This window comes from Choloepus didactylus, chromosome 3 (genome assembly GCF_015220235.1).
Source record: "Choloepus didactylus isolate mChoDid1 chromosome 3, mChoDid1.pri, whole genome shotgun sequence".
Lineage (NCBI taxonomy): Eukaryota > Metazoa > Chordata > Mammalia > Pilosa > Megalonychidae > Choloepus > Choloepus didactylus.
The window spans coordinates 73,927,996-73,949,580 of NC_051309.1; the positions used below are offsets into that span (position 1 = coordinate 73,927,996).

The 21,585-nt window shown below is 35.3% G+C and overlaps 1 protein-coding gene across 3 annotated transcripts in view; it reads right to left on the bottom strand.

The window, feature by feature from the left end:
* Positions 1 to 15,171: 15,171 nt before the first annotated feature.
* LOC119528652 (UDP-glucuronosyltransferase 2A1) overlaps positions 15,172 to 21,585 on the bottom strand; it is a 56,321-nt gene continuing 49,907 nt past the window's right edge. For all 3 annotated transcript variants that reach the window (XM_037828957.1, XM_037828959.1, XM_037828956.1), the window contains 3 exons: positions 20,594 to 20,681; positions 19,908 to 20,127; positions 15,172 to 15,628 (listed from right to left, as the gene is read on the bottom strand). In XM_037828957.1, the coding sequence (XP_037684885.1) occupies positions 15,349 to 15,628; positions 19,908 to 20,127; positions 20,594 to 20,681 (588 nt within the window). In that variant the 3' untranslated portion in view covers positions 15,172 to 15,348. The remainder of the gene's footprint in view (positions 15,629 to 19,907; positions 20,128 to 20,593; positions 20,682 to 21,585) is intronic.

Genomic DNA, 21,585 nt, shown 5'->3' on the forward strand with positions numbered 1-21,585 from the left:
TTAGAACCCCATACATAGCCCTTCATATCCCCATGCCGGCATGGGGACCCAAGTTCACAAAAACCCAGGGTGGAATACAAGCACCAAAGGAGTACCACACACAAAAGAGCCGTCAAGGAGAAAAGAGATCATGGCAGAACTGTTGGGAAGAGGTACACACACTCAGGTCATTCCCTGATTTCAGAACTGTATAAATGCAAAACAGACCTTTCTGGATTGACCCCATCTGGCTCCCTGTAGTGGGATATAGCAATGGGAAAGAAACCACAGGCAGAAAAACTTTGCAGAAAAACTTCACAGAAAAAGTAAAAAGGTGGGGAAGGGGACTAAACTGCTGTAAGAGAGGATGGGTCTCTGAACTGAAAAGGGTAATGGAAAGAGAACTCTGAGTGAGGGGAATAATTTAAACAAATCATAGGGTCTGGACAAAAATGGATCAAGATTCCTGGAGAAGGAACAGAGGAAAGGAAGTTTTCTCCTGGAAGTGAAACAATTGCATGCAAAAAGGGTAGTCTTAAAAATTGCACTGCATATCTAGGGCAAGAATCATGTGGACAAGGGCTGAGAAATCTGAACAGCTAAACATGGTGTGATGATTAGGTTCATGTGTCAGCTTGGCCAGGTGATGGTGTGTAGTTGCTTGGTTATGCAAGTAATGGCCTGATTGTTACTGTGAGAACATTTTATGGACTTAAATCCTGAGTAACTTGACTGCATTTATGGCTGATTACATCTACAATTAACTGAAGAGATTCCCTTCAACAATGAGAGAAGCCTCATCCAATCAGTTTAAGGTTTTAAAAGAAGTGGATGATTTCAGCAGTCAAAAGAGTGAATTTCCATTTCTATTTTGATCCAGTGAGCTTATTCTGGAGTATTCATTGAGGACCATAATTGGAGTTCCCAGCTTGTAGCCAGCCCTACAAAATTTGGACTTGTGCAGCCCCACAGTCACATAAGACACTTCTTATAAAGATCTCATAATATGCACGAATATCTCCTATCAGTTCTTTTTCCATAGGGAAAATGGACTAAAGCACATGGGATACCCTAAAAGTCCAGAACAAGTCGGACTAAGCATTAAAGAAGAGCCTGAACACAATGCTAATCAAAAATAAAACCCTAGGCAATTGGGAGACACTGACATTCAGAGTTATTATATGAATAATATCATATAACTGATATCATATATTGACACATCAGCAAAATATTACAAGTCATAGTAAAAAACAAAGATATGGCCCAGTCAAGGGGACAAATTAAAACCTCAGAGGAAAAACAGAATTTGGAACAATTAAACAAAGATGTTCAAACAAATCTGCTAAATCAATTCAAGGAGATGAAAGAAAATGTGGATTGAAATAAGATAATGGTAGTTATAGAGCTAATGGATATTAAGAAGACAATAGATAAGCATAAAGAAGAGTTTGAAAGTTTAAAAAGATGCAAATAAAAATTATGGGGATGAAAGGCACAATAATGGAGATTAAAAATACACTAGAGGCTTAAAACAGCCAATTGAACAGGCAAAACATTCAATGAAATAGAACAGGACAATTGAAAACATATAGTCAGAAGAACAGATTGAGTAAAGAAGAGAAAAAATTGAGTAGAGTATCAGGGACTTGAGTGATAGCATAAAGCACACAAGTATCTCCATCATAGGTGTCCCAGAAGGAGAATAGAAGGAAAAAAAGGCAGAGAGAATATCTGAGGAAATAATGGCTAAAAATTTCCCAAATCTTATTAAAGACATAAACATACATGTCCAAGAAGCTCAATGTATTATAAACAGAAAACCCTAGAAGAGCCACTCCAAGAAATATACTAATCAGAATGTCCAATGACAAAGGCAAAGGGGGAATTCTGAAAGCAGCAACAGAAAAGTGATTTGTCACATACCAGGGATCCTCAATAACACTAAGTGCTGTTTTCTCCTCAGAAACCATGGAGGTGACTAGGCAGTGATCTGATATATTTAAGGTGCCAAAAAAGAAAACCTGCCAGCCCCAAATTCTTTATCCCAAAAAGCTGTCCTTCAGAAATATGGGAAAGTTTAAAATATTCACAGATAAACAGAAACTGAAAGAGTGTATCAACAAAAGACCTGCCCTAAAAGAATTACTAAAGGGAGTTCTGCAGGTTGAAAAGAAAAGAGAGAGTGGTTTGAGGCAGTGTAAAGAAGTGAAGATCTTCAGTAAAGGTGGCTGAAGTCATACTGCCTTTAGATTGATAACACTGAATCTTAATGGATTAAACTCCCTAATCAAAAAACACAGATTGGAAGAATGAATAAAAAAACACCATCCAACTTTATGTTGTTAACAAGACTCACCTTAGACCCAAAGACAGAAACAGGTTGAAAGTGAAAGGATGGAAAAAGATAATCCATGCAAATAGTAACCAAAAAAGAGCTGGGCTAGATATACTAATATTGGAGAAAATAGACTCTCAGTCAAAAGTCAAAAGCTGTTATAAGAGACAAAGAAGGACAGTATATATTAATAAAAGGAACAATCCACCAAGAAGAAATAAAAATCATAAGTATTTATGCATGTAAAGGCAGTGCCACAAAACACATGGGGCAAACACTGGAAACACTGAAGAGAGAAATAGACACCTTTACAGTAATTGCTGGAGATTTTAGTACATGACTCATCAATAAGTAGACCATCTAGATAGAAGATCAATAAGGAAACAGAGAACATGTACAATATGATAAATGAACTAGACTAACAAACATATACAGAATATTACACCCCTAAACAGCAGGATATAGATTCTTCTCAGGTGTACATGGATTGTTCTCCAGAATAGATTATGTTTTGGGTCACAAAACAAGTCTTGATAAATTTAAAAAGATTGAAATTTTACAAACTGTCTTCCCTGACCACAATGAAATGAAGCTGGAAATCAATAACAGGCACAGAACTGGAAAATGAACAAATATGTAGAAGTTAAAAAACACACTCTTAAATGATCAATGGACCAAAGAAGAAATTTCAAGGGAGATCAGTAAATATCTTGAGATGAATGAAAATGAGAACACATATTGAAACTAATAGAATGCAGTGAAGACATTGCCTAGAGGGAAATTTATAGCCCTAAAGGCTTACATTAAAAAAGAAGAAAGAGCTTCAATTAAAGACCTAACTGCACACCTGGAGGAACTAGAAAAAGAAGCAGCAAATTAAACCCAAAGCAAGCAGTAGTAAAGAAGTGACAAAATTGAAAGCAGAAATAAATGAAAAAGAGAACAATATCACATTGGAGAGGATTAACAAAAATAAAAGGTGGTACTTTGAAAATATCGTAAAAATGACAAACCTTTAGCTAGACTGAAAGAGAAAAAAGAGGCCCTCCTATCTCACATGATATATAAAAATTAACTGAACGTGGATCAAATAATCAGATTTAAGAACCAGGATTAGCAAACATGTAGAAGAAAACATAGGGAAGCATCATCAGGACCTTGTGTTAGGCAATGGGTTTTTAGATCTTACACTAAAAGCACAAGCAACAAAAGAAAAAAATAAATTAATGGGATCTAATCAAAATTAAAAGCTTTTGTTCATCAAATTACTTCAACAAGAAAATAAAAAGACAACCTAGAGAATGGGAGAAAATATTTGGAAAACACAAATCTATTAAGGGTTTAATTTTCAGAATCTGTAAAGAAATCCTACAACTCAACAATATAAAGTCAACCCAATAAAAAACTAGCCAACAGACTTGAATAGATATTTATTCAAAGAAGATAGCCAAAAAGCAAGTGAAAATATGTTTAACCTCTTTAGCCAACTGAGAATGGCAAATCAAAACCACAATGAAATACCATTTCATACCTACTAGAATGGTTACTATTAAAAACAAATGAAAAATGCCAAATGTGAGAGGGGGTGTAGAGAAACAGAAACACTCATACATTGTTGGTAGGTATATAAAATCGTGTAGCCACTGTGGAAGACACTTTGGCAGTTCATCAGAAAGTTAAGTGTAGAATTACCATATGACCTGACAATTCCACTTCTAAGTATATATGCAAAAGAATTGAAAGCAAGAACTTGAATAGATATTTGCACACTGATGTTCTTAAGAGCACTACTAACAATTGCCCAGGATGGAAGCAAGCCAAGTGTCCATCAACACATGAATGGAGACACAAGATGTGATATATACATGCAATGGAATATTATGCAGTCGGGAACTTCGAAGACCTCATGTTGAGTGAAATAAGCCAGGCACAAAAGGACAAATATGGTATGATCTCATTGATATGAAACAATTAGAATAAGCAAATTCATAGACTAGAATACAGGTTACCAGGGGCTGTGGAGGTTTAGTCACAGAGGCATTAAAGCTAAATTGGTACGAAATTTCTATTGGGGTGATGGAAAAGTTGTGGTAATCGATGATGGTGATGGTTGCTCAACATTTTGAATGTAATTAATACCAACGAATTATATAGCTAAATGTGGTTAAAGAGGGAAATTTTATATTGTACAAATGTAACTCAAATAAAAATTCTAACACAAAAAAAGAGAGTACCTGCAGCAAAAGAAATGCTGCTAAAGATAATGAAGTTCATAATTTGCTATAGATCCTATAAACTACATTTAGCCCACAATATTTATACATTAAAAAGTCTGTACTTTTCCTCTATTTCTGCATAATATGACAAGTTCATTCAGTCCTTTGCCCTAGTAAACTATTGTTTGGAACTAAAGAAGCATTCATGATTTTCTGAATAAAAAGAAAATGGAAAGCTGCTTTAGTGAAGATAAAGATGTAGAAAATATATATTTTATATCTATTCTAAATATATTTCTATATATTCTCTTCAGATTTGCTGTTCTTTGGCAGCCATAACGCCTTATAGAAAGACAATCAATATAGCAATGGCAAAACAATTCTCAAACTTCCCTCTACTTTTTTCTTAAATACCTTTGTTGCTTGCTAGCTACTGCAAAGACAATTATATGTCATTCTTGGATTTATCAATGAATTGGCAACCACAGCTATTTCAAGGGGTAGCCTTCAGTTCTGGAAAATAAACAAGTAAACCAAGTAAACAGAAAAGCTGCTTGATTTTTCCAAGGCAGAGATTACACAGATCTTGTGACACTTCACTAGCTGAGCTACAGACTCTGTTCCTATCCTTAGCTACATTCACATCCTGGAACCCATGACAACTGTGCAGCCATAACAAGAAAGGGCTCCATGGACAGAAAACATGTTATTCTATAAGGATTGATCTTGGAAGCTTTTAGTTATATCATAAACATGTTTGGAATCCTTTATTATGACTTTATCAAATCTATGTAGAGGAAAATTCTCCCTAAATATTTTGGAGAGTAAAACTAGGTAAGATAAAACTAGGTAATTCTCCCTAAATATTTTGGGGAGTAAAACCAGGTAAGAAGAAGAAAGGAAGTCTCTTATCTTAGAGTCATAAACCAACAAAAAAGTCTCTGTTAAGAGGTATGACATTATTTATATTAAAGAGTACTCAGATTCAGGGGCAAGATGGCCGCATAGAGAGGAGTGGAAGCTAAGTAGTCTCCCTGGAACAACTACAAAAAACCAGAAACAACTAGTAAATAATACAGAATAACTGCGGGGGGACAAACGAGACCATCCATTCATCATACACCAACCTGAATTGGGAGGAATGCCCAAGAACACAGCAGAAAATCTGTAAGTAAAACCTGCGGAACCAGGTCGGGAGACCCCCTCCCCCATAGCCCGAGCTGCGGAGCCTCGTGGTGCCACAGAGAAGCTCTCTCCCAGTAAGCGAATACAGCTTAGCTGAGCTCCAACTGGGGATTTAAGTAGCGAGTGTGAACTGCTCACTACAGGTACGCAGCCCCAAAAAACAGACAGAGGCTTTGGGTGACGACTGACCTGGGAGAGCCAGAGGGTTGTCTTGGACTGGATCTGAAGGGGACTATCTGTTTCTTTTTTGGCTCAGTGGAGAAAGCCCCAGTCATTTTCAGTTTCCAGGGCTGTGACTATGGGAAGGGTGGAGACACCACAAGCAGAAAGTGAGACCATTGAAATGATAATGACCTCCACCTGGGGGCTCTGTCTTCTCTAGGAGGAAAGGGGTGGGGCCCTTTCCATTCAGAACCAGACCCCAGAGCCTGGGGGAACAGGGCCATACCTCCTCACACCAGTCAAGAATTATAGGCTAACAGGCATCACCTGCTGGGCAGAAAAGCACAGTGACCCGCGGCATCAAAGGGTGGAGCAATTTTCTAAGACACAGCCTCAGGGAAACCAGATACTGAATATTTCTTCCCTCTGGGACCTGAGCCTGTTCTGGTCTGGGAAAACCCGATTTGCATAACCAAGGAAACCATGCCTAGACAACAGAAAGTTACAACCTACACTAAGAAAAACAAAGTTATGGCCCAGTCAAAGGAACAAACGTACACTTCAACTGAGATACAGGAATTTAAACAACTAATGCTAAATCAATTCAAAAAGTTTAGAGAAGATATTGCAAAAGAGATAGAGGCTGTAAAGGAAGAACTGGACATGTATACGGCAGAAATCAGAAGTTCAAAAAACCTACTAGTAGAATCTATGGAAATGAAAGGCACAACACAAGAGATGAAAGACACAATGGAAACATACAACAGCAGATCTCAAGAGGCAGAAGAAAACACTCAGGAACTGGAGAACAAAACACCTGAAAGCCTACACGCAAAGGAGCAGATGGAGGAAAGAATGAAAAAATATGAGCAATGTCTCCGGGAACTCAAGGATGAAACAAAGTACAATAATGTATGTATCATTGGTCTCCCAGAAGGAGAAGAGAAGGGAAAGGGGGCAGAAGCAATAATAGAGGAAATAATTAATGAAAATTTCCCATCTCTTATAAAAGACATAAAATTACAGATCCAAGAAGCGCAGCGTACTCCAAACAGAAGAGATATGAATAGGCCTACGCCAAGACACTTAATAATCAGATTATCAAATGTCAAAGACAAAGAGAGAATCCTGAAAGCAGCAAGAGAAAAGCGATCCATGACATACAAAGGAAGCTTAATAAGACTATGTGCGGATCTCTCAGCAGAAACCCTGGAGGCAAGAAGGAAGTGGTGTGATATATTTAAGATACTGAAAGAGAAAAACCACCAACCAAGAATCCTGTATCCAGCAAAGCTGTCCTTCAAATATGAGGGAGACCTCAAAATATTTTCTGACAAACAGACAATGAGAGACTTTGTGAACAAGACACCTGCCCTACAGGAAATACTAAAGGGAGCACTACAGGGTGATAGAAGACAGGAGTGTGTGGTTTGGAACACAATTTTGGGAGATGGTAGCACAACAATGTAAGTATACTGAACAAAGGTAACTATGAATATGGTTGAGAGAGAAAGATGGGGAGCATGTGAGACACCATAAGAAAGGAGGAAAGATAACGACTGGGACTGTGTAAATTGGTGAAATCTAGAGTATTCAACAATTGTGATAAAATGTACAAATATGTTCCTTTACGAGGGAGAAAAAGCAAATGTCAACCTTGCAAGGTGTTAAAAATGGGGAGGCATTGGGGGAGGGATGCAATCAGCATAAACTAGAGACTGTAACTAATAGAATCATTGTATTATGCTTCCTTTAATGTAACAAAGGTGATATACCAAGGTGAATGCAGATAAGTGGGGGGGATAGGGGAGGCATGTTAGACACTTGACATTGGCGGTATTGTCTGATTCTTTATTCTACTTTGATTTAAGGTTATTTTTCCTTTTGCTGCTTCCTAGCTGTCATTTTTTTTTGTTTCCTCTTTCTTTTGCCTCTCTACCTTCTTTGACTCTCCCTCCTGCCTTGTGGAAGAAATGTAGATGCTCTTGCTTAGTATGAGCAGAATGTTCAATTAGGATGAACTTAAATGTTTGGAAATGAACAGGGGTGTTGGTAGGAAGATGTGAGAATAACTAACAGCGCCGAATGGTGTGTGAATGAGGTGGAAAGGGGAAGCTCAGAGTCATATATGTCACCAGAAGGAAAGTTGGAGGTCAAAAGATGGAAATGTATAAAACTGAATCCTATGGTGGGCAATGTCCATGATCAACTGTACAAATACTAGAAATCACTTCATGAACCAGAAGAAATGTATGACAATATAATTAGAAGTTAATAATAGAGGGGCATATAGGGAAGAACTATATACCTATCACAAACTATATACTACAGTTAGTAGTATTTCAACATTTTTTCATAAACAGTAACAAACGTAGTATATCAATACTAGGAGTCAACAATTGAGGGGGATTGGTTAGGGATAGGGGAGGTTTAGAGTTTCCTTTTCTTTTTTTCTTTTTTCATCTTTCACTTTATTTCTTGTCTGGAGTAATGAAAAGTTTCTAACAATTGAACAAAAATTAAGTGTGATGGTATGAGGGTACCCAGGGGCAAGTGATTGTGCACTTTGGATCTTTGGATAATTGTATGGTATCTGAACAATCTCAATAAAAATGGGGAAAAAAAAAAAAAAGCACTCAAACTGAAATCAAGCTAGATTATGGTAAAGGGAAAAAAAAACATGAAAGGTTTCAAGTTTTATATGTGCTTTGTGCCACTAAAGATAGATCTCTGTTTCATGAAGCAGCTTAAGGACTTCTTAGATATGCAACTTTGGCCCCGGAATCTTCTTTGGAGTAGTGGCTGCTGAGATCTCAATTGAGTATGCCAGAAAACAGAATGGACAGTTATTTATCTTTCAATGGCACGCAAGTCAAAAGGGAGATGCCTAAAAACATGACAAAAGGCAGAGGGCAGTGTAAAAAACATACTGTAGAATGAAAAATCTGATCCTTTGGTTCAGAGATATTTAGAAACAGGAAAGTTTACTATATTATTTTAAATTATTTGCTATTTTGTGCTATAATGCAATCCAACATTGTTTATGGACTGTGAAATGAAGATCCTCTCAGATCTTAAGGATATTAGTAATAAACTTTGGTAGATTTTACAGACAGAATGACATTTTAGTTCAGTATTATTGAAAGTGAAGGATTAAGCAGAACAAGAAAGATGGAAATTAGGAAACCAAAAGCAAATATAGGGTATTAAATATATAATAATGGGAGATTAGGGTGAAAAGACAGGGTTAATCCGTGGCCTTAAGCTGGTAAGACCGCATTACTGAAGAAATAGAGAGCCGTCCCAATCTTTATTATATTAAATATTATATTAAATATTGCAAATCTTTATTATATTAAGAAAATCCCTGCAGCACAAGGTTGGCTGTTGCTGTCCGTACACACTCTTGCTTATTGGAAAATTTCCCTGTTTTTCTCTAGTGATGTTTCTGTTTTGTCTTGCCTTCAAGTTTTGTCCTCCATGAGAGCTTTATTCATAATCCCCATGTACCAAAGAATTCACAGTAGTAATGTTATAATTCTGTCTCTTTCATTTATCTCTGAACACGGACTTTAGGTCCAGATCTCTGTCACATTTAACTGAAATCCATTGTGCCTGACATAATCCTGGCAAACAGGTAGCACTTACTGATTATTTACTGTAAATTATTTAGTGTGACATCAATGCAGTGTAAATCCAAATCATATCTAAAGCTAAGAATTGTTTAAGTGGATTCCTTTGCTATTGAATCTGTGAAACAATTTATCATTTTAAAAATCATTGAGTTAAATTAGGTAACACTCTAAATTTCTAATATGAGCTTTTCTTTGTTATGTTGTATCTCTGCATAATTTTTAAAGATGTTGGAATGGATGTCTGCCTGAATTGATGAATTAAGATGGCAGGTGGGTGTGTGAAAATGCAAAGCAAAACCACTCTTTTGTAGCAATGGAAACCAGTTTAACGTAAGTAGAGAAAGTAAACCAATGAAGCAATAAAATTTACTGTCTTTTAATCCCTCAAGCTGCAAAGATTTTTAACGCGCTCACTTAATTTTTCAGGACTTTTTACAACACTCTTCCAAAAGCATCCTAGCAAATTCTTCTGTATGACCAGCCATGGTGAAACAACCCATGTAATATGTTCTTCAATTTTATCCAAAATTTAGAGAGGTCTAAGAAGGGCAAGTACACTGTTCTAAGAGGAATGATTTAAAATTGAGAATAATAATCAGTGAGTCTCAAAAATTCTCAAAAGTTGTTCTGTAATGTTCATGCAAATTAAAGAGTGTGCCAAATTCAATCTCATTGTTAATATAGATCACATTTCAGTTCATTACTGTTGTCACTTACACAATAAGCATTGTAGGTGCAACCTCATTCTATATGAAAACTCAGTGTACTGGGATTATTTCTCATAGCCTATATGTGACAAACAAAATGTCTTCATTATATATCATTTATTTGTGTATTTTTTTTTGTTTTGATCACCATCTGTTAAGAATAAGCAAGGTATCATACAGAAATGTTTAGATGACATTAAAGTAAGAATAACTATAGCAAAATATTTCTTGCCTCCAATCCCACAATTAGTTATTAATGATGAGTTCATTGGCATCCCTCGAAGAGTTTTACAGTGCAGACAGAATTTTCAAAAGGGATTTCTATCATCATGCTAGATTTTTCTTACACTTTGGTAACTAGTTTAGAAAGAAAAGTAGAATCTCTTACTCAATGCGTCACTTTAAAACTGATCCCATAACTGAATGTCATATTGCAGGAGCCAGAAGTCAAAGAAAACGGAAAGCATTAGGTTTTTCATCCTTTCCATAAGGGTCATCTTGACTCCTAGTCCAGCTATGGACTAAGAAGGTGGAGTTGGAAGTCTCCCCATGGTATTTCTCCATTGTACTACCCATAGTGAACTTTAGGGTGTATACAAAAGGGATTGCACAAATTCTCTCAATGGTGTTCCTGGAATGTCCTTGTTATTTTTCAATTGTTTTCCCAGGTCTATCTTCCTCCCTTCTTTGCTCTGGTGTTTTGTCTCAGCTGGCTTACATTTGTAAACTGTATTAACTGAACTCTTTTGCTATCTGGTTCTTGTGGGGATTTAGCCAATGTTAATACAATGATATTTCATCATTGTTCCTTTCCTGGCTCAAGACCTTGTTTTAGGCAATTACTCTTCTTCTATTTCTTGCCGTTTAGTCCCTCCTCCACAGTTCCAGTTGTCACTAATCTCTGGGAATACTACTTCTTCCCCTCATCTCTTAGCCTAATAGTAATGTCTCTCCCAGTTGCTCATCTCTGGGTGTTGTACCATTTCTTCCTGTTCCCTCAACACTGTCAGGAACTGTATAAGTATTCCCTTAATTACCATCTCCCTGTTTGGACCATCAGGAGTGAATTTGTTATCTGCAAAGAATCTGACTTGTTCTGTTTTGTTATTTAGCATGGTTTGAGAAAGAAATCCCTATAATTAGAGTCTGAGATTGCTCCCATATTTGACTCACTCAGGGGTGCCTTCTTTACTGAGGAAAATCAGACACTAGTCATCTGTTTAGTCCAGTGGTATCATAATTTCCTCAAATTATCTTTGATTACAAAGTGTTATAAAATATTGAGAGGGCTAGTTATGGGAGCTTTATATGATTATTTTGGTTCCAGTGGAAGTCAAGAAGAGATGACTGGCTGCTAAGCTGGAACACACAAAAGTATAAATGGAAAGATTATCTTAGAGCCATCAACTCACAACTCAGAGAGAGTAATAAAATCTCTATTGAACTTGTAAAATATCTCTTACAACATATAGCTGAAGGAAAATCATAACTAAGATTAGACTTCAATTCTATTTGTGGTGGTGAATCATAATGTCTGTTCAGTGCATAAGTTCACAGATTTCACTTAGCTTATATTATGGTGCTGATGGAAATGAATGGAGACATAAGACTTGGGAAAGTTCAATTAGGCAATCACAGACATCGCAGAAAACCTTAAACTCCTTCAGCTTCCTTTATGAAGAGGAGCAGACCCTCCTTTCCTATCTGAAGAAACTAGCTTGATCTATGCAAATACCTTTTAACGTCTTTTGAAATGATAGCCCATCAATGGAAGAAAAATTTCAAAATCTGCCTAGAGAGAAGCAAGCTTATACAGAAAAGAAAGGCATGACTTTATCAGTCAGCTGTTGGATATTTAAAACCTGGACTCCATTGTTAATAAAATTGAAATGTCAGACCTCTTGATATGCTATGTGGGAAGGAATCTACAGGTCAGAAATATGGTCAAAACCATCCACAAAGCAAAGTTGTAATCAATGTTTTAACTAATCAGGTGACCATGCCATTGACCATTCACATTCTCTTTTAGGGTGAAATATATGGACAGCCTGCTATTGTATTTTTTCATCTTTTATTAATATAGAGAAAATATATATCCTATATATTATGAAATGTATATTCTGTTTATCATATATGTATGTGTGTATTTTGTTCATCACTACAACCTGTAGTTAAGAAAGAAATGATTTCATCTGGGAGCATGGCTATGATTTACTTGGATTAAAATCTGTTTGTTCTTGAGCATTTTGTTCTCCACTGCAGCAGAACTTCATCAAAGCAGTTACCATCTTTTATGGGTAATTGATCTAAAATACCAAAATTAAACTAGGTTGCTGCCACTATATGAGTATAGACAAACTATCTCTAGCATACAGTAAATTACAAATGCACCTATTAATAGTCTGTTGCTCAATAATTAAGATAAAAAGTGTGGCAAAAAAAAAAAATGACGTATCATCAGATGGATTTTGAATGAATAAATTGGATTATTCTGCCACTTAGAGAACTCCGAACAGTGGAGTTGCTGCCAGAGTTTAAAGAGCAAATAGAACGTTGATAGAATAAATATGTAAAATTATCAACTCAGCCCCCTGACTAACTCTAGAGACCAGGACTGTAAGAACTGAAAAATTGCTGTGTCTTATGGACCTTGGTATTTGGTTTGTAGCAATGAGAGTTTCTTTATCTGAACAGCTACATGAGTGACACAAAGACAAGTCTATTCTCAGCCTTTTTCTATTCTGGTTTATGCTACAGGACACTGACTAATGAAGATTGTATCACCCAAGACTTTTCACTACCTGCTTTGGTGAGATTCGGTCAAAGAAGAGAACTATAAATCAGCAGCACAAGAAGATATCAGGTAATATATTACTTGCTCCCTCTCTGCTTTGACCTTATATCTGTGGCAGTACCTGTGTCCCTATGAGCCTATCACCTGCCATGTGACACTTCCACATTTCAAGTTCTTATTGGACTCTAAGAGTCTTATTTAGTCTCCTTGTCTTTTTTGCACTGGGACTGCCAGACAATTTGTTCTCTTGGCAACTCATCATTCCTTGTTTATTCCTTTGCTATGCAATTTCTAGAAGTAGTCACATCCTAAAACTCTCCTCAGTTGAATAATCTTGGGTAATATTGTTTCCATGCAAGTCCACAAGTGATACGTAGACATTCTTTTCCCTAGCTGTGGGATTTCACTCAGTACTATAGAAAAACGTACTGAATTATAGATTGTTGACATCTAATCTTATATTTTTAGACCAGAATTATCCCCTGAGTTCTAGGCATGCTATTTCTGCATAGAGTTCAAGTAAATATCTAAAATTTAATACATGGCAAAGAGAGCTCTTAATATGCTCTATGGTACATTATTAATTGTGTGGTATGTACAGAATGTACCACAAGGACAACATGAGTTTGATTCCAATTGATTTCAAAATGCAATGGGCCTTGAAAGGAAAGGAGAGGAGTAGCTGTTGAGTGGCACTTATCTTGTGTGCAATAGGTGGTCAGCCTCAGAAACCAAAAGAGGTGTCTGAGTGTATGCAGGGCTCAGCTCAAATTTATGGCTGAATTCTAACTACAGTGAATAGGCTGAGCTGAAAGCTAACATAAACAGCTCTTCTCAAAGTACAATAAAACTAATTCAAAATACAATAAAATTAATTTTAGAACCATATCAATAGGAATCACTTTATTTTTAATTTAACAAACTTTTCCAGCATTCACAAAAACTTGCAGAAGTTATTTGCATTTTCAGTGACATATACAATCAAGAAGAAATATATTTTCCATCATAAAGTTATTTTTATATGGGCAGTAATTTCCAAATATATCATATTAAAATGTATAGCTATTTCAGAGTTTTCGGTAAGCCATTTAGAGGTCACTTATGTCTTTAAAACTGTATAAAATTCTAAAATTAAAACTTTAGGTCATTAAGATCATACAAGGGTAAGCAATTGCAAACTTTAGTAGATATGTTAAATTAATGACAATCTGAATAAATATAAATATTTCCCTTAGTTTAGAGCTTTACATTTATAAATTATACCATTTTCTCAGTCAAGCAGGTCATCCAACATCTTATATCCTAAGCAAAACAGATGATTAATTGATGAATTTATTCTTGTAAATAAAGGGACTGGAAAACAATATAATGATCTCATTTTCAGAGTAAATATTTCTTCCTTTCTCACAGAAAAACTATACTTTTGATTACATATATGGTGATAAGAGAGATTATGAATAGTAGTGATTTTTAAATCTAATGTCAACACTTAACTCTAAGTTTTTCAATTGTATTGTTGATTAAAAGATTCAAAAAATCAGTAAAATATTTTTATATGTTTTTATAGTTTTTTCTCCCAAAATGATATGTTCACCTTTAAAAAAATTGATAATATTCTATCCTTGAGAAAAATTAATGACATTCATTCCCTCTATTGTTTGAAAGCAGTGCCAAGAACTGTCCATTGCATACAGAGGGCAGACGAGAACATTTGTTGTCTATAGGCAGAAACTTAGGCCATGATATTCGAGAAGAGCTTTATTGAAATATCAAGAATCTTTCCTAGTGTGATGCCCTGTCACATTGATTATCAATCTATACTCTAATCCCAGTAGAATGTGGCAAGCAGAAAGGCTTGTTTTAATTGAAAAAAATTATTAATTTTCTCATAGCAAACTAAAGTTCTATGATGTGTCCCTGATTTGGGTGGTGTAAGAGAACTTGTGAATTTTACTCTTCTGAGTTCCCTGCATCCACTGAATTTAGCTCACAGGTTGTGCCCCCTAATGGTCAGCATATTGCTAGTTGGTATATCACTTAAGGTTAAAAAATGAAGATATTGATTTTAGAACATATTAGATGTTCTAATAGAATATATTATCATTATTAGTACCCCTGTGTCAAGACAGTGGAAAGAAGATGGTAAAGTATCCTGGAAAAGACAAAGGAAGAATGGGACACACTCACTACTTAATGTCAAGGTCTTGGCCTTGCCACTAGGCTAAAGTAGTGGAACAGGAATTGGAAAAGAAGGAGGCAAAAAGTTCTCAATAAGCTTGTTGTGACTAGAATAAGTAGGTTTGCTCCACTTAGGCATCTGCTGAAATGGAAGGATCTAGTCCCTCTTTCTCTTCTTTCCATTTTTACCAAATTTTTGATAAGAGAACACACAGCATTTTGTGACCAAGAATATAGCAGTTGCCACACAGGCCAGCAGGAACCCAATGACATCCAGAGAGTGGTACTGGAACCAGGTGAGGTCGTGCGCAGCTGGCCTGAGGTGCTTCGCTCCTTTGTGGCGCATAACAAACTCGATCCAGAAGACTGCTCGGTCCAGGGGCTTCACAGGCTGGTCATGGTGGATCCTTGATAACCTCATAGCATTCTCTTTATAACTGGAAGGCAAATACACACAGAGAAATGAAGGTCTTTTTTTTTCCATTAAAGTTATGTATGTGGTATATGTTATAGAAGTTATTAAAGACATAGGCTACAGAAATATTGAGAAAAAGATTAGTTCTTGCTCTCATGTGTACTTTGCTTGTTGCATTGGTTTTTACCTCATGCAAAGGGGGAGAAGGGGAAGAAATATATTCTTAACAGAGTGTAGGAAGTTGCAGGCAGAAAAAAATGGAATAAGTTGTTTTAGAATGTGTAGCCTAATTTTTTGAAAAAGAACTTGTGACAGTTTTCCAACACCAGAATGGTTACAGACTCAAGAGTGTGAAGAAAGATCAATTAAAAAGTCGATAATCATACCCTGTAATGTCTGGCTAGTTGATGACGGCTGGCAAAAGAAATCGCCCATCAATATTAGTGAGTCATTTTCTCAGTCTCTGAGATTCTGGCTCTGAGATAGTACTTCATTTGTATTCAAAGGATACTTGTGATTGAAAGGATAGTTTGCCTCTTTTGACTGTGCTAACATAGGATGCAGATAAAAATCTAATTTAAGAGGATGCATATCTGAGTGCATGGATTTTGAGTTTTGAAATTAAGTAGACATGTCTTGCTAGAATGAGGTCCTCTAATAACAATGGGGAATCACAGGAGCAATAGTGATACAGTTAATATCACTAACGGTTTCTCAACATTGGGCAGATGTCTGTGTATTTGAAAGGCAAGCCACACTTTCTCTTGAAGTTTTTTGGTAACTGACCCAAAATTAGTAGGTTCTACTCTGGTTTGGGTGGGAAGTAAAAGTTCTACCCTAAAGACATGAAGAATAGGGAAGAGAAGTGTTTCCCTATTAGAGTGTGTAAGATTCCTATTTGGAATGATGGAAGTGCTTTGGTAATGGATGGTGGTGATGGCAGCACAACATTTTGAATATAGTTAACAGCACTGAAATATGCATCTGAATGTGATTAAAAGGGGAAATGTTAGATTGTATATATAGTAATTGAATAAAAAATATTTAAAAATCCATGTATCTACACTGCACAGTGAACTCTAAGTTAAATCATGGACTATAGTAGTTAATAGTACAGTTATTAAAATATGCTATCATCAGTTGTAATAAATGCTCCAACCAATGCAAGGTGTGAATAATAGGGTGGTACATGGGAGTCCTGTATTTTATGCATGATTGTTCTGTAAATCCACAACTTCTCTAATAAAGAAAAATAAATTAATAAAGAGCATTCTATAGAATAAAGTGAAGTGAAAAAGATCACACAACTTACAGTGCTAATGTTTTATAAAATAAATAAAGCCATCAGCATCTAACAATGCAAGGAATAGAAATAGCTTAATATATTAGAGATCGATACCAACATTTCTAAGAAACAAAAGATCATAGTAAGACTTAAGACTTTTCCAACTCTTTAATTAATGATTTCTAAAGTTATGACATATATCTATATAGTAATATGTGTCAAATGAGTGGAATGCAGGGTGAGAGAAATGAACAAACAGGACTGACTCTTCATGATGAATCCAAGTCAAGTGTTAGGGAAGTCTGCCTTGTTGGAAAGAATGCAATGACTCCTTGACCTCATAAGGGCATTTAACAGATGTTTTTTCTGGTTCCACTCATAAAAGCTTCACAAAATTCCAGCTGAGCTCACCTTCTCCCCTACCTCTTGAATTTCAGCATTCTGAAAGTATATGGAATATTATATAATCCCTTCAACTTTTGACTTTGAATAAAAATAATTGATTGTGAGATAATGTGGAAAGAAGTTTAAATATAATGCACCCCTCAGAGAAACTACTTAGAGAGCAAGATAAAAAAGCAGCCTGGAAGCCACATCCACATTAGCACAGGAAAAAAAAAAATAATAATGACAGATAAAGAATGCAGTTAGCTATAATATATCACCGAAAAGAAGAGAAAAATTGAAGTATAATATGTATGTATGGTTAATAAAATAAGAAATGAAAAATCCTTTTATAAAATAAATAGGAGATGGTAAAGGAGAACTGGTGAGCTATTGAAATAAATGAGTAAAAATAACACTTTGCAGATTTAAAAGAGAAATTAGAAAGAGCAAGCCCTGCTCATAGTGGGAAAAAAGTCAATTTATTAAATTTGAGGAATTATTTGACACAATTGCAGTGAATTAGGAAGAGTAGAAACTGATTAGAGTAATTAAAGATATAATAATAGTGTGGCAACCCATGGCCTGAGCAAAACAGGCCTGCAGATCTTTGGTGCATGGCAGTCTGTGTGACCTAGGCAGCTAAATGTTTAACCTATTGTCTTCCTAAGCCAGTAAAGAGAAAAAGGGTCAACTGACCCTTAAAATGTAACTTTATAGGAAGCAGGCAGGAAGTGAGAGGCTCTTAATGTCACAAAAAGAGCAATTGTTCAAGTGTTATTCTAATCCTTCCTATACCACGCCTCAGGTCAGAGTGACCTGTTCCTGCATCCATGCTCCCCCCACCCTTAGGAATGTCTTTGTCTTAAACCCTTATAAAAGGCTTTCTGTCCTCTTTGCATCATGCTGTCACTTCCTTGCGAATGTGATGCCCACCTGACCTGAGAGAGCTGTCATGATCTCTTCACAACTTGTCCCTGAGAGAGCCGTCATGATCTCTCCACGACTTCTCACCCTGTAAGTAAGCCCTGAATAAAAGTTCATGTATTAATGCTCATTGTCTTCTTTGGCCTTTGGACTGGCATGGCCCTCTTGGGCTGTGACAAATAGAGAAGTAAAACAAACCAAAATATCTCAAAGGGTAAACTGAAGCCTGAGGATCCCAATGTAGAGATAAAAAAAAAATGGGAGAAAAAGGACATTCTTATACATAACAACTAAAAATAAGTACTGGAAAGAAAAGCTAAATTTTTATCCTGGATTTATAGTATTGTAAGGATATACTATAAACAAGGGGGAAATAAATAAAATAATTGATATAAGAACATATCATAATTAATATTCTGAATTAAAGAACAAAGATACTTTCCATCTGAAAAAAAAAAAACTTTTAAAAAATAAAACAACCAGACAGTCCTCAGAAATTCTACCACAACATTGCAAGCCAGAAGTCTATAAGCATTATTAAACTTTAGATATATATATTTATACTCAAGTTTTTCTCTAAAATATTTCACTAAAATAGCTAATATGGTATATTTACTAAGTACTGAAGGAAAGAAAGTGAGACCTAAGTGCATCATACTCAGACAGTGGTCATTTCCACATAAAGGCAATGAGCAAAAATTGTTAAACATCATCACAGGAGTTTAATACTCATGAATCTTTATTGAAAAAAATTGAATATACTATAATCAGCCAAGAAATTAATCCAAAAACACTTTGGAATAAAAGAATCTCTGCTTGAAAAGACTGATGGTGAACATGGAATCCCTTCAAATATAGAAAAAAAAAGACTTTAGAAAGGTGAAGATAATAAATTTTTTAATATTGATAAAAGTATCATATACGTAATAAAAATTGGGAATATTACTTCTACAGCAGCAATTTAAATGATAAAGACTAAATTTAAAACATATAGGAAAGAATAGTGAACCAAAACTTTGTATATGTGTGTATATGTGTGTGTGTGTGGGTGTGTGTGTGTGGGTGGGTGTATACACATATACCATATTAGCTATTTTAGTGAAATATTTCAGAGAAAAAAATGAGTATAAATATATATGTCTAAAGTTTAATAAGGCTTATAGTTTCATTTCAAACTATTTCAACTAAATTAAAATATACTAAAATTTTATTTTAGAAATCCACACATAGTGCCAATAATATTTATAAAATTATTAACTACTCAGCATCTCTCTTCTCTGTGTGTATGCATATACTGATTAATGGTATACACTGAGTGTTGTTGATAATATCTGAATATTAAGATTGGATGAATTATCACCCTTATTTCTGTCCTTACTGAATGGCTTATAATTTGTAACTGTGTGTTTGTGTATACATACATATATATATAATGTTTACAAAACTAAGAAGGTCATCCAGAAAAAAACTATGAGAATTTATATATCTATTAAGTTTGAAAAATATTTTGATATTCTATTTGAAGTCATCATGTTTTATTTCAATTTCAGTAAAGCACTTAATCAGTTTGGGAAAGTTATTTTTATAATTGTCATGTTTTGGTGGTTATTTGGAAAAAAACAATTCAAAAGACATGACATTGGACATTTTCTATTCTGATGGATATCACACCCATGGTGACCCTTTAGAAAGCAGTAGCACTTACGAGGGTTCGTTAATGACTGTTCTCAAAGCTCTGAGCAAATCTTCACTTGTCATTGTGTTCATGTTCACGTCCACAGCTGCTCCTTTGGCCTTCATGTGTGCGATGTTATCAGGCTGATCAGCAAACATGGGAACTCCCACCATAGGGACCCCATGATAAATAGCTTCATAGATCCCATTCGTTCCACCATGAGTGATAAAAGCTTTTGTTTTGGGGTGACCTGGTTTAGGGGGGTGGGTGAGAAGTAGTGGAAAATTTCTTTACAGTATGTTAGCACAATTTCAGAGACAGATGGGGGGAAAGCAGGATTAATCATTCAGGACGGAAGCATTTTCTATACAAGCTAAGCACATGGAGCATTCCTAGCAAAGAAAATTGCAACCTGACGAATGGTTGAATTGACATGCTTTGCATTCTCTGGGAGGGCATTACTGGAGAGATGCTATCTGAACTGATCCTAAATTTAAAGAGTAATGAGAGTTTGTACTGAAGATAGTCTTAAGTCAACCATTACAAGCATGATTCTATAAAATTAGTGACAATTATTTAATTATGTCTGCATTAAAACATGAAGCAAAACGTGAAATTTAACAAGTATTAGTTGTGTCTTGAATTTCTTGACTGCTAAACAGTTACTCAACTTGTCCCTCTTGCAACTCTGTAGCTTCTCCTTCCCACAGCCTTACCAAGAAGATCATTCTGGGGTATCCAGTCATAGAGTCGAGTATTGGCTCCTAATGTAGCTGGTTCTTTGCCTTTGTATCTCCATAAAACCTGTGGGAGAAAACGCAATTATTTCACAAGTAAGAACACAGAATGATGTCTCTAAAACTACAGAATTGTTTGGAAATCACATATCCTATCCTTCTTAAGCTGATGCAAGGTATATAAGAGGAAATTTGCAAATGATGCAAGTAGAAATCTTTAAAACACCCTTTTTGTACAGGCTTGTACAAATAGTCTATTAATTATAATATTATCATTTTGATAGTTGCCACTTAAGAGATTTGGGTAAGGAGATTGTAAGAGAAAAGTCAGAAAAGAAACATTTAATCAATCAAAGTTGGGAGTTAAAATCTTTGACTGACAATATAACTTCTGTGTAAATTTAAGTCACTTGGACATTCTAACTCTCCTGTTTCAAATTTAATGTTTTTCATAAATATAATTTGCTGTAGATTTTGTGAGTTTCTTGTTGGATGATTGGCTTCCTTTTGTCCTCCCTTCTTTATTTTCTCTTTTCCTTCCTTCCTTCCTTCCTTTCTTTTTCCTTCCTTTTCTTCCTTCCTTCTTTCATTCTTTTTTAATGTTTAAAATTTTTCTTCAGATTAAATGAGAGAACAGGTTTGCTTATAGTCCATTGTTCAATGAAGTAGCTCATTAGGATTTGAACCTTTTATATATATTTGTCTGTAAGACAAATTTTAGATAAAATAATAAAGGGTGGCATAAATGTTCCATACCATTTAACTAAGAAGTTTAAAAACAAAAATCCAAGTTTTAACATATTCAATTAACTTACTTACTTTCATGGAATTTTATGGACTTAAACAAAATATAGAAATACTTGGATATTTCATGAATAGGAGTACGTATAGAGTTGAAATGTAGTGACAACAAAGTTAAAATTAATTCAGTATCATAAATTAGAATATGCACATTGCTAACAATACTCTTA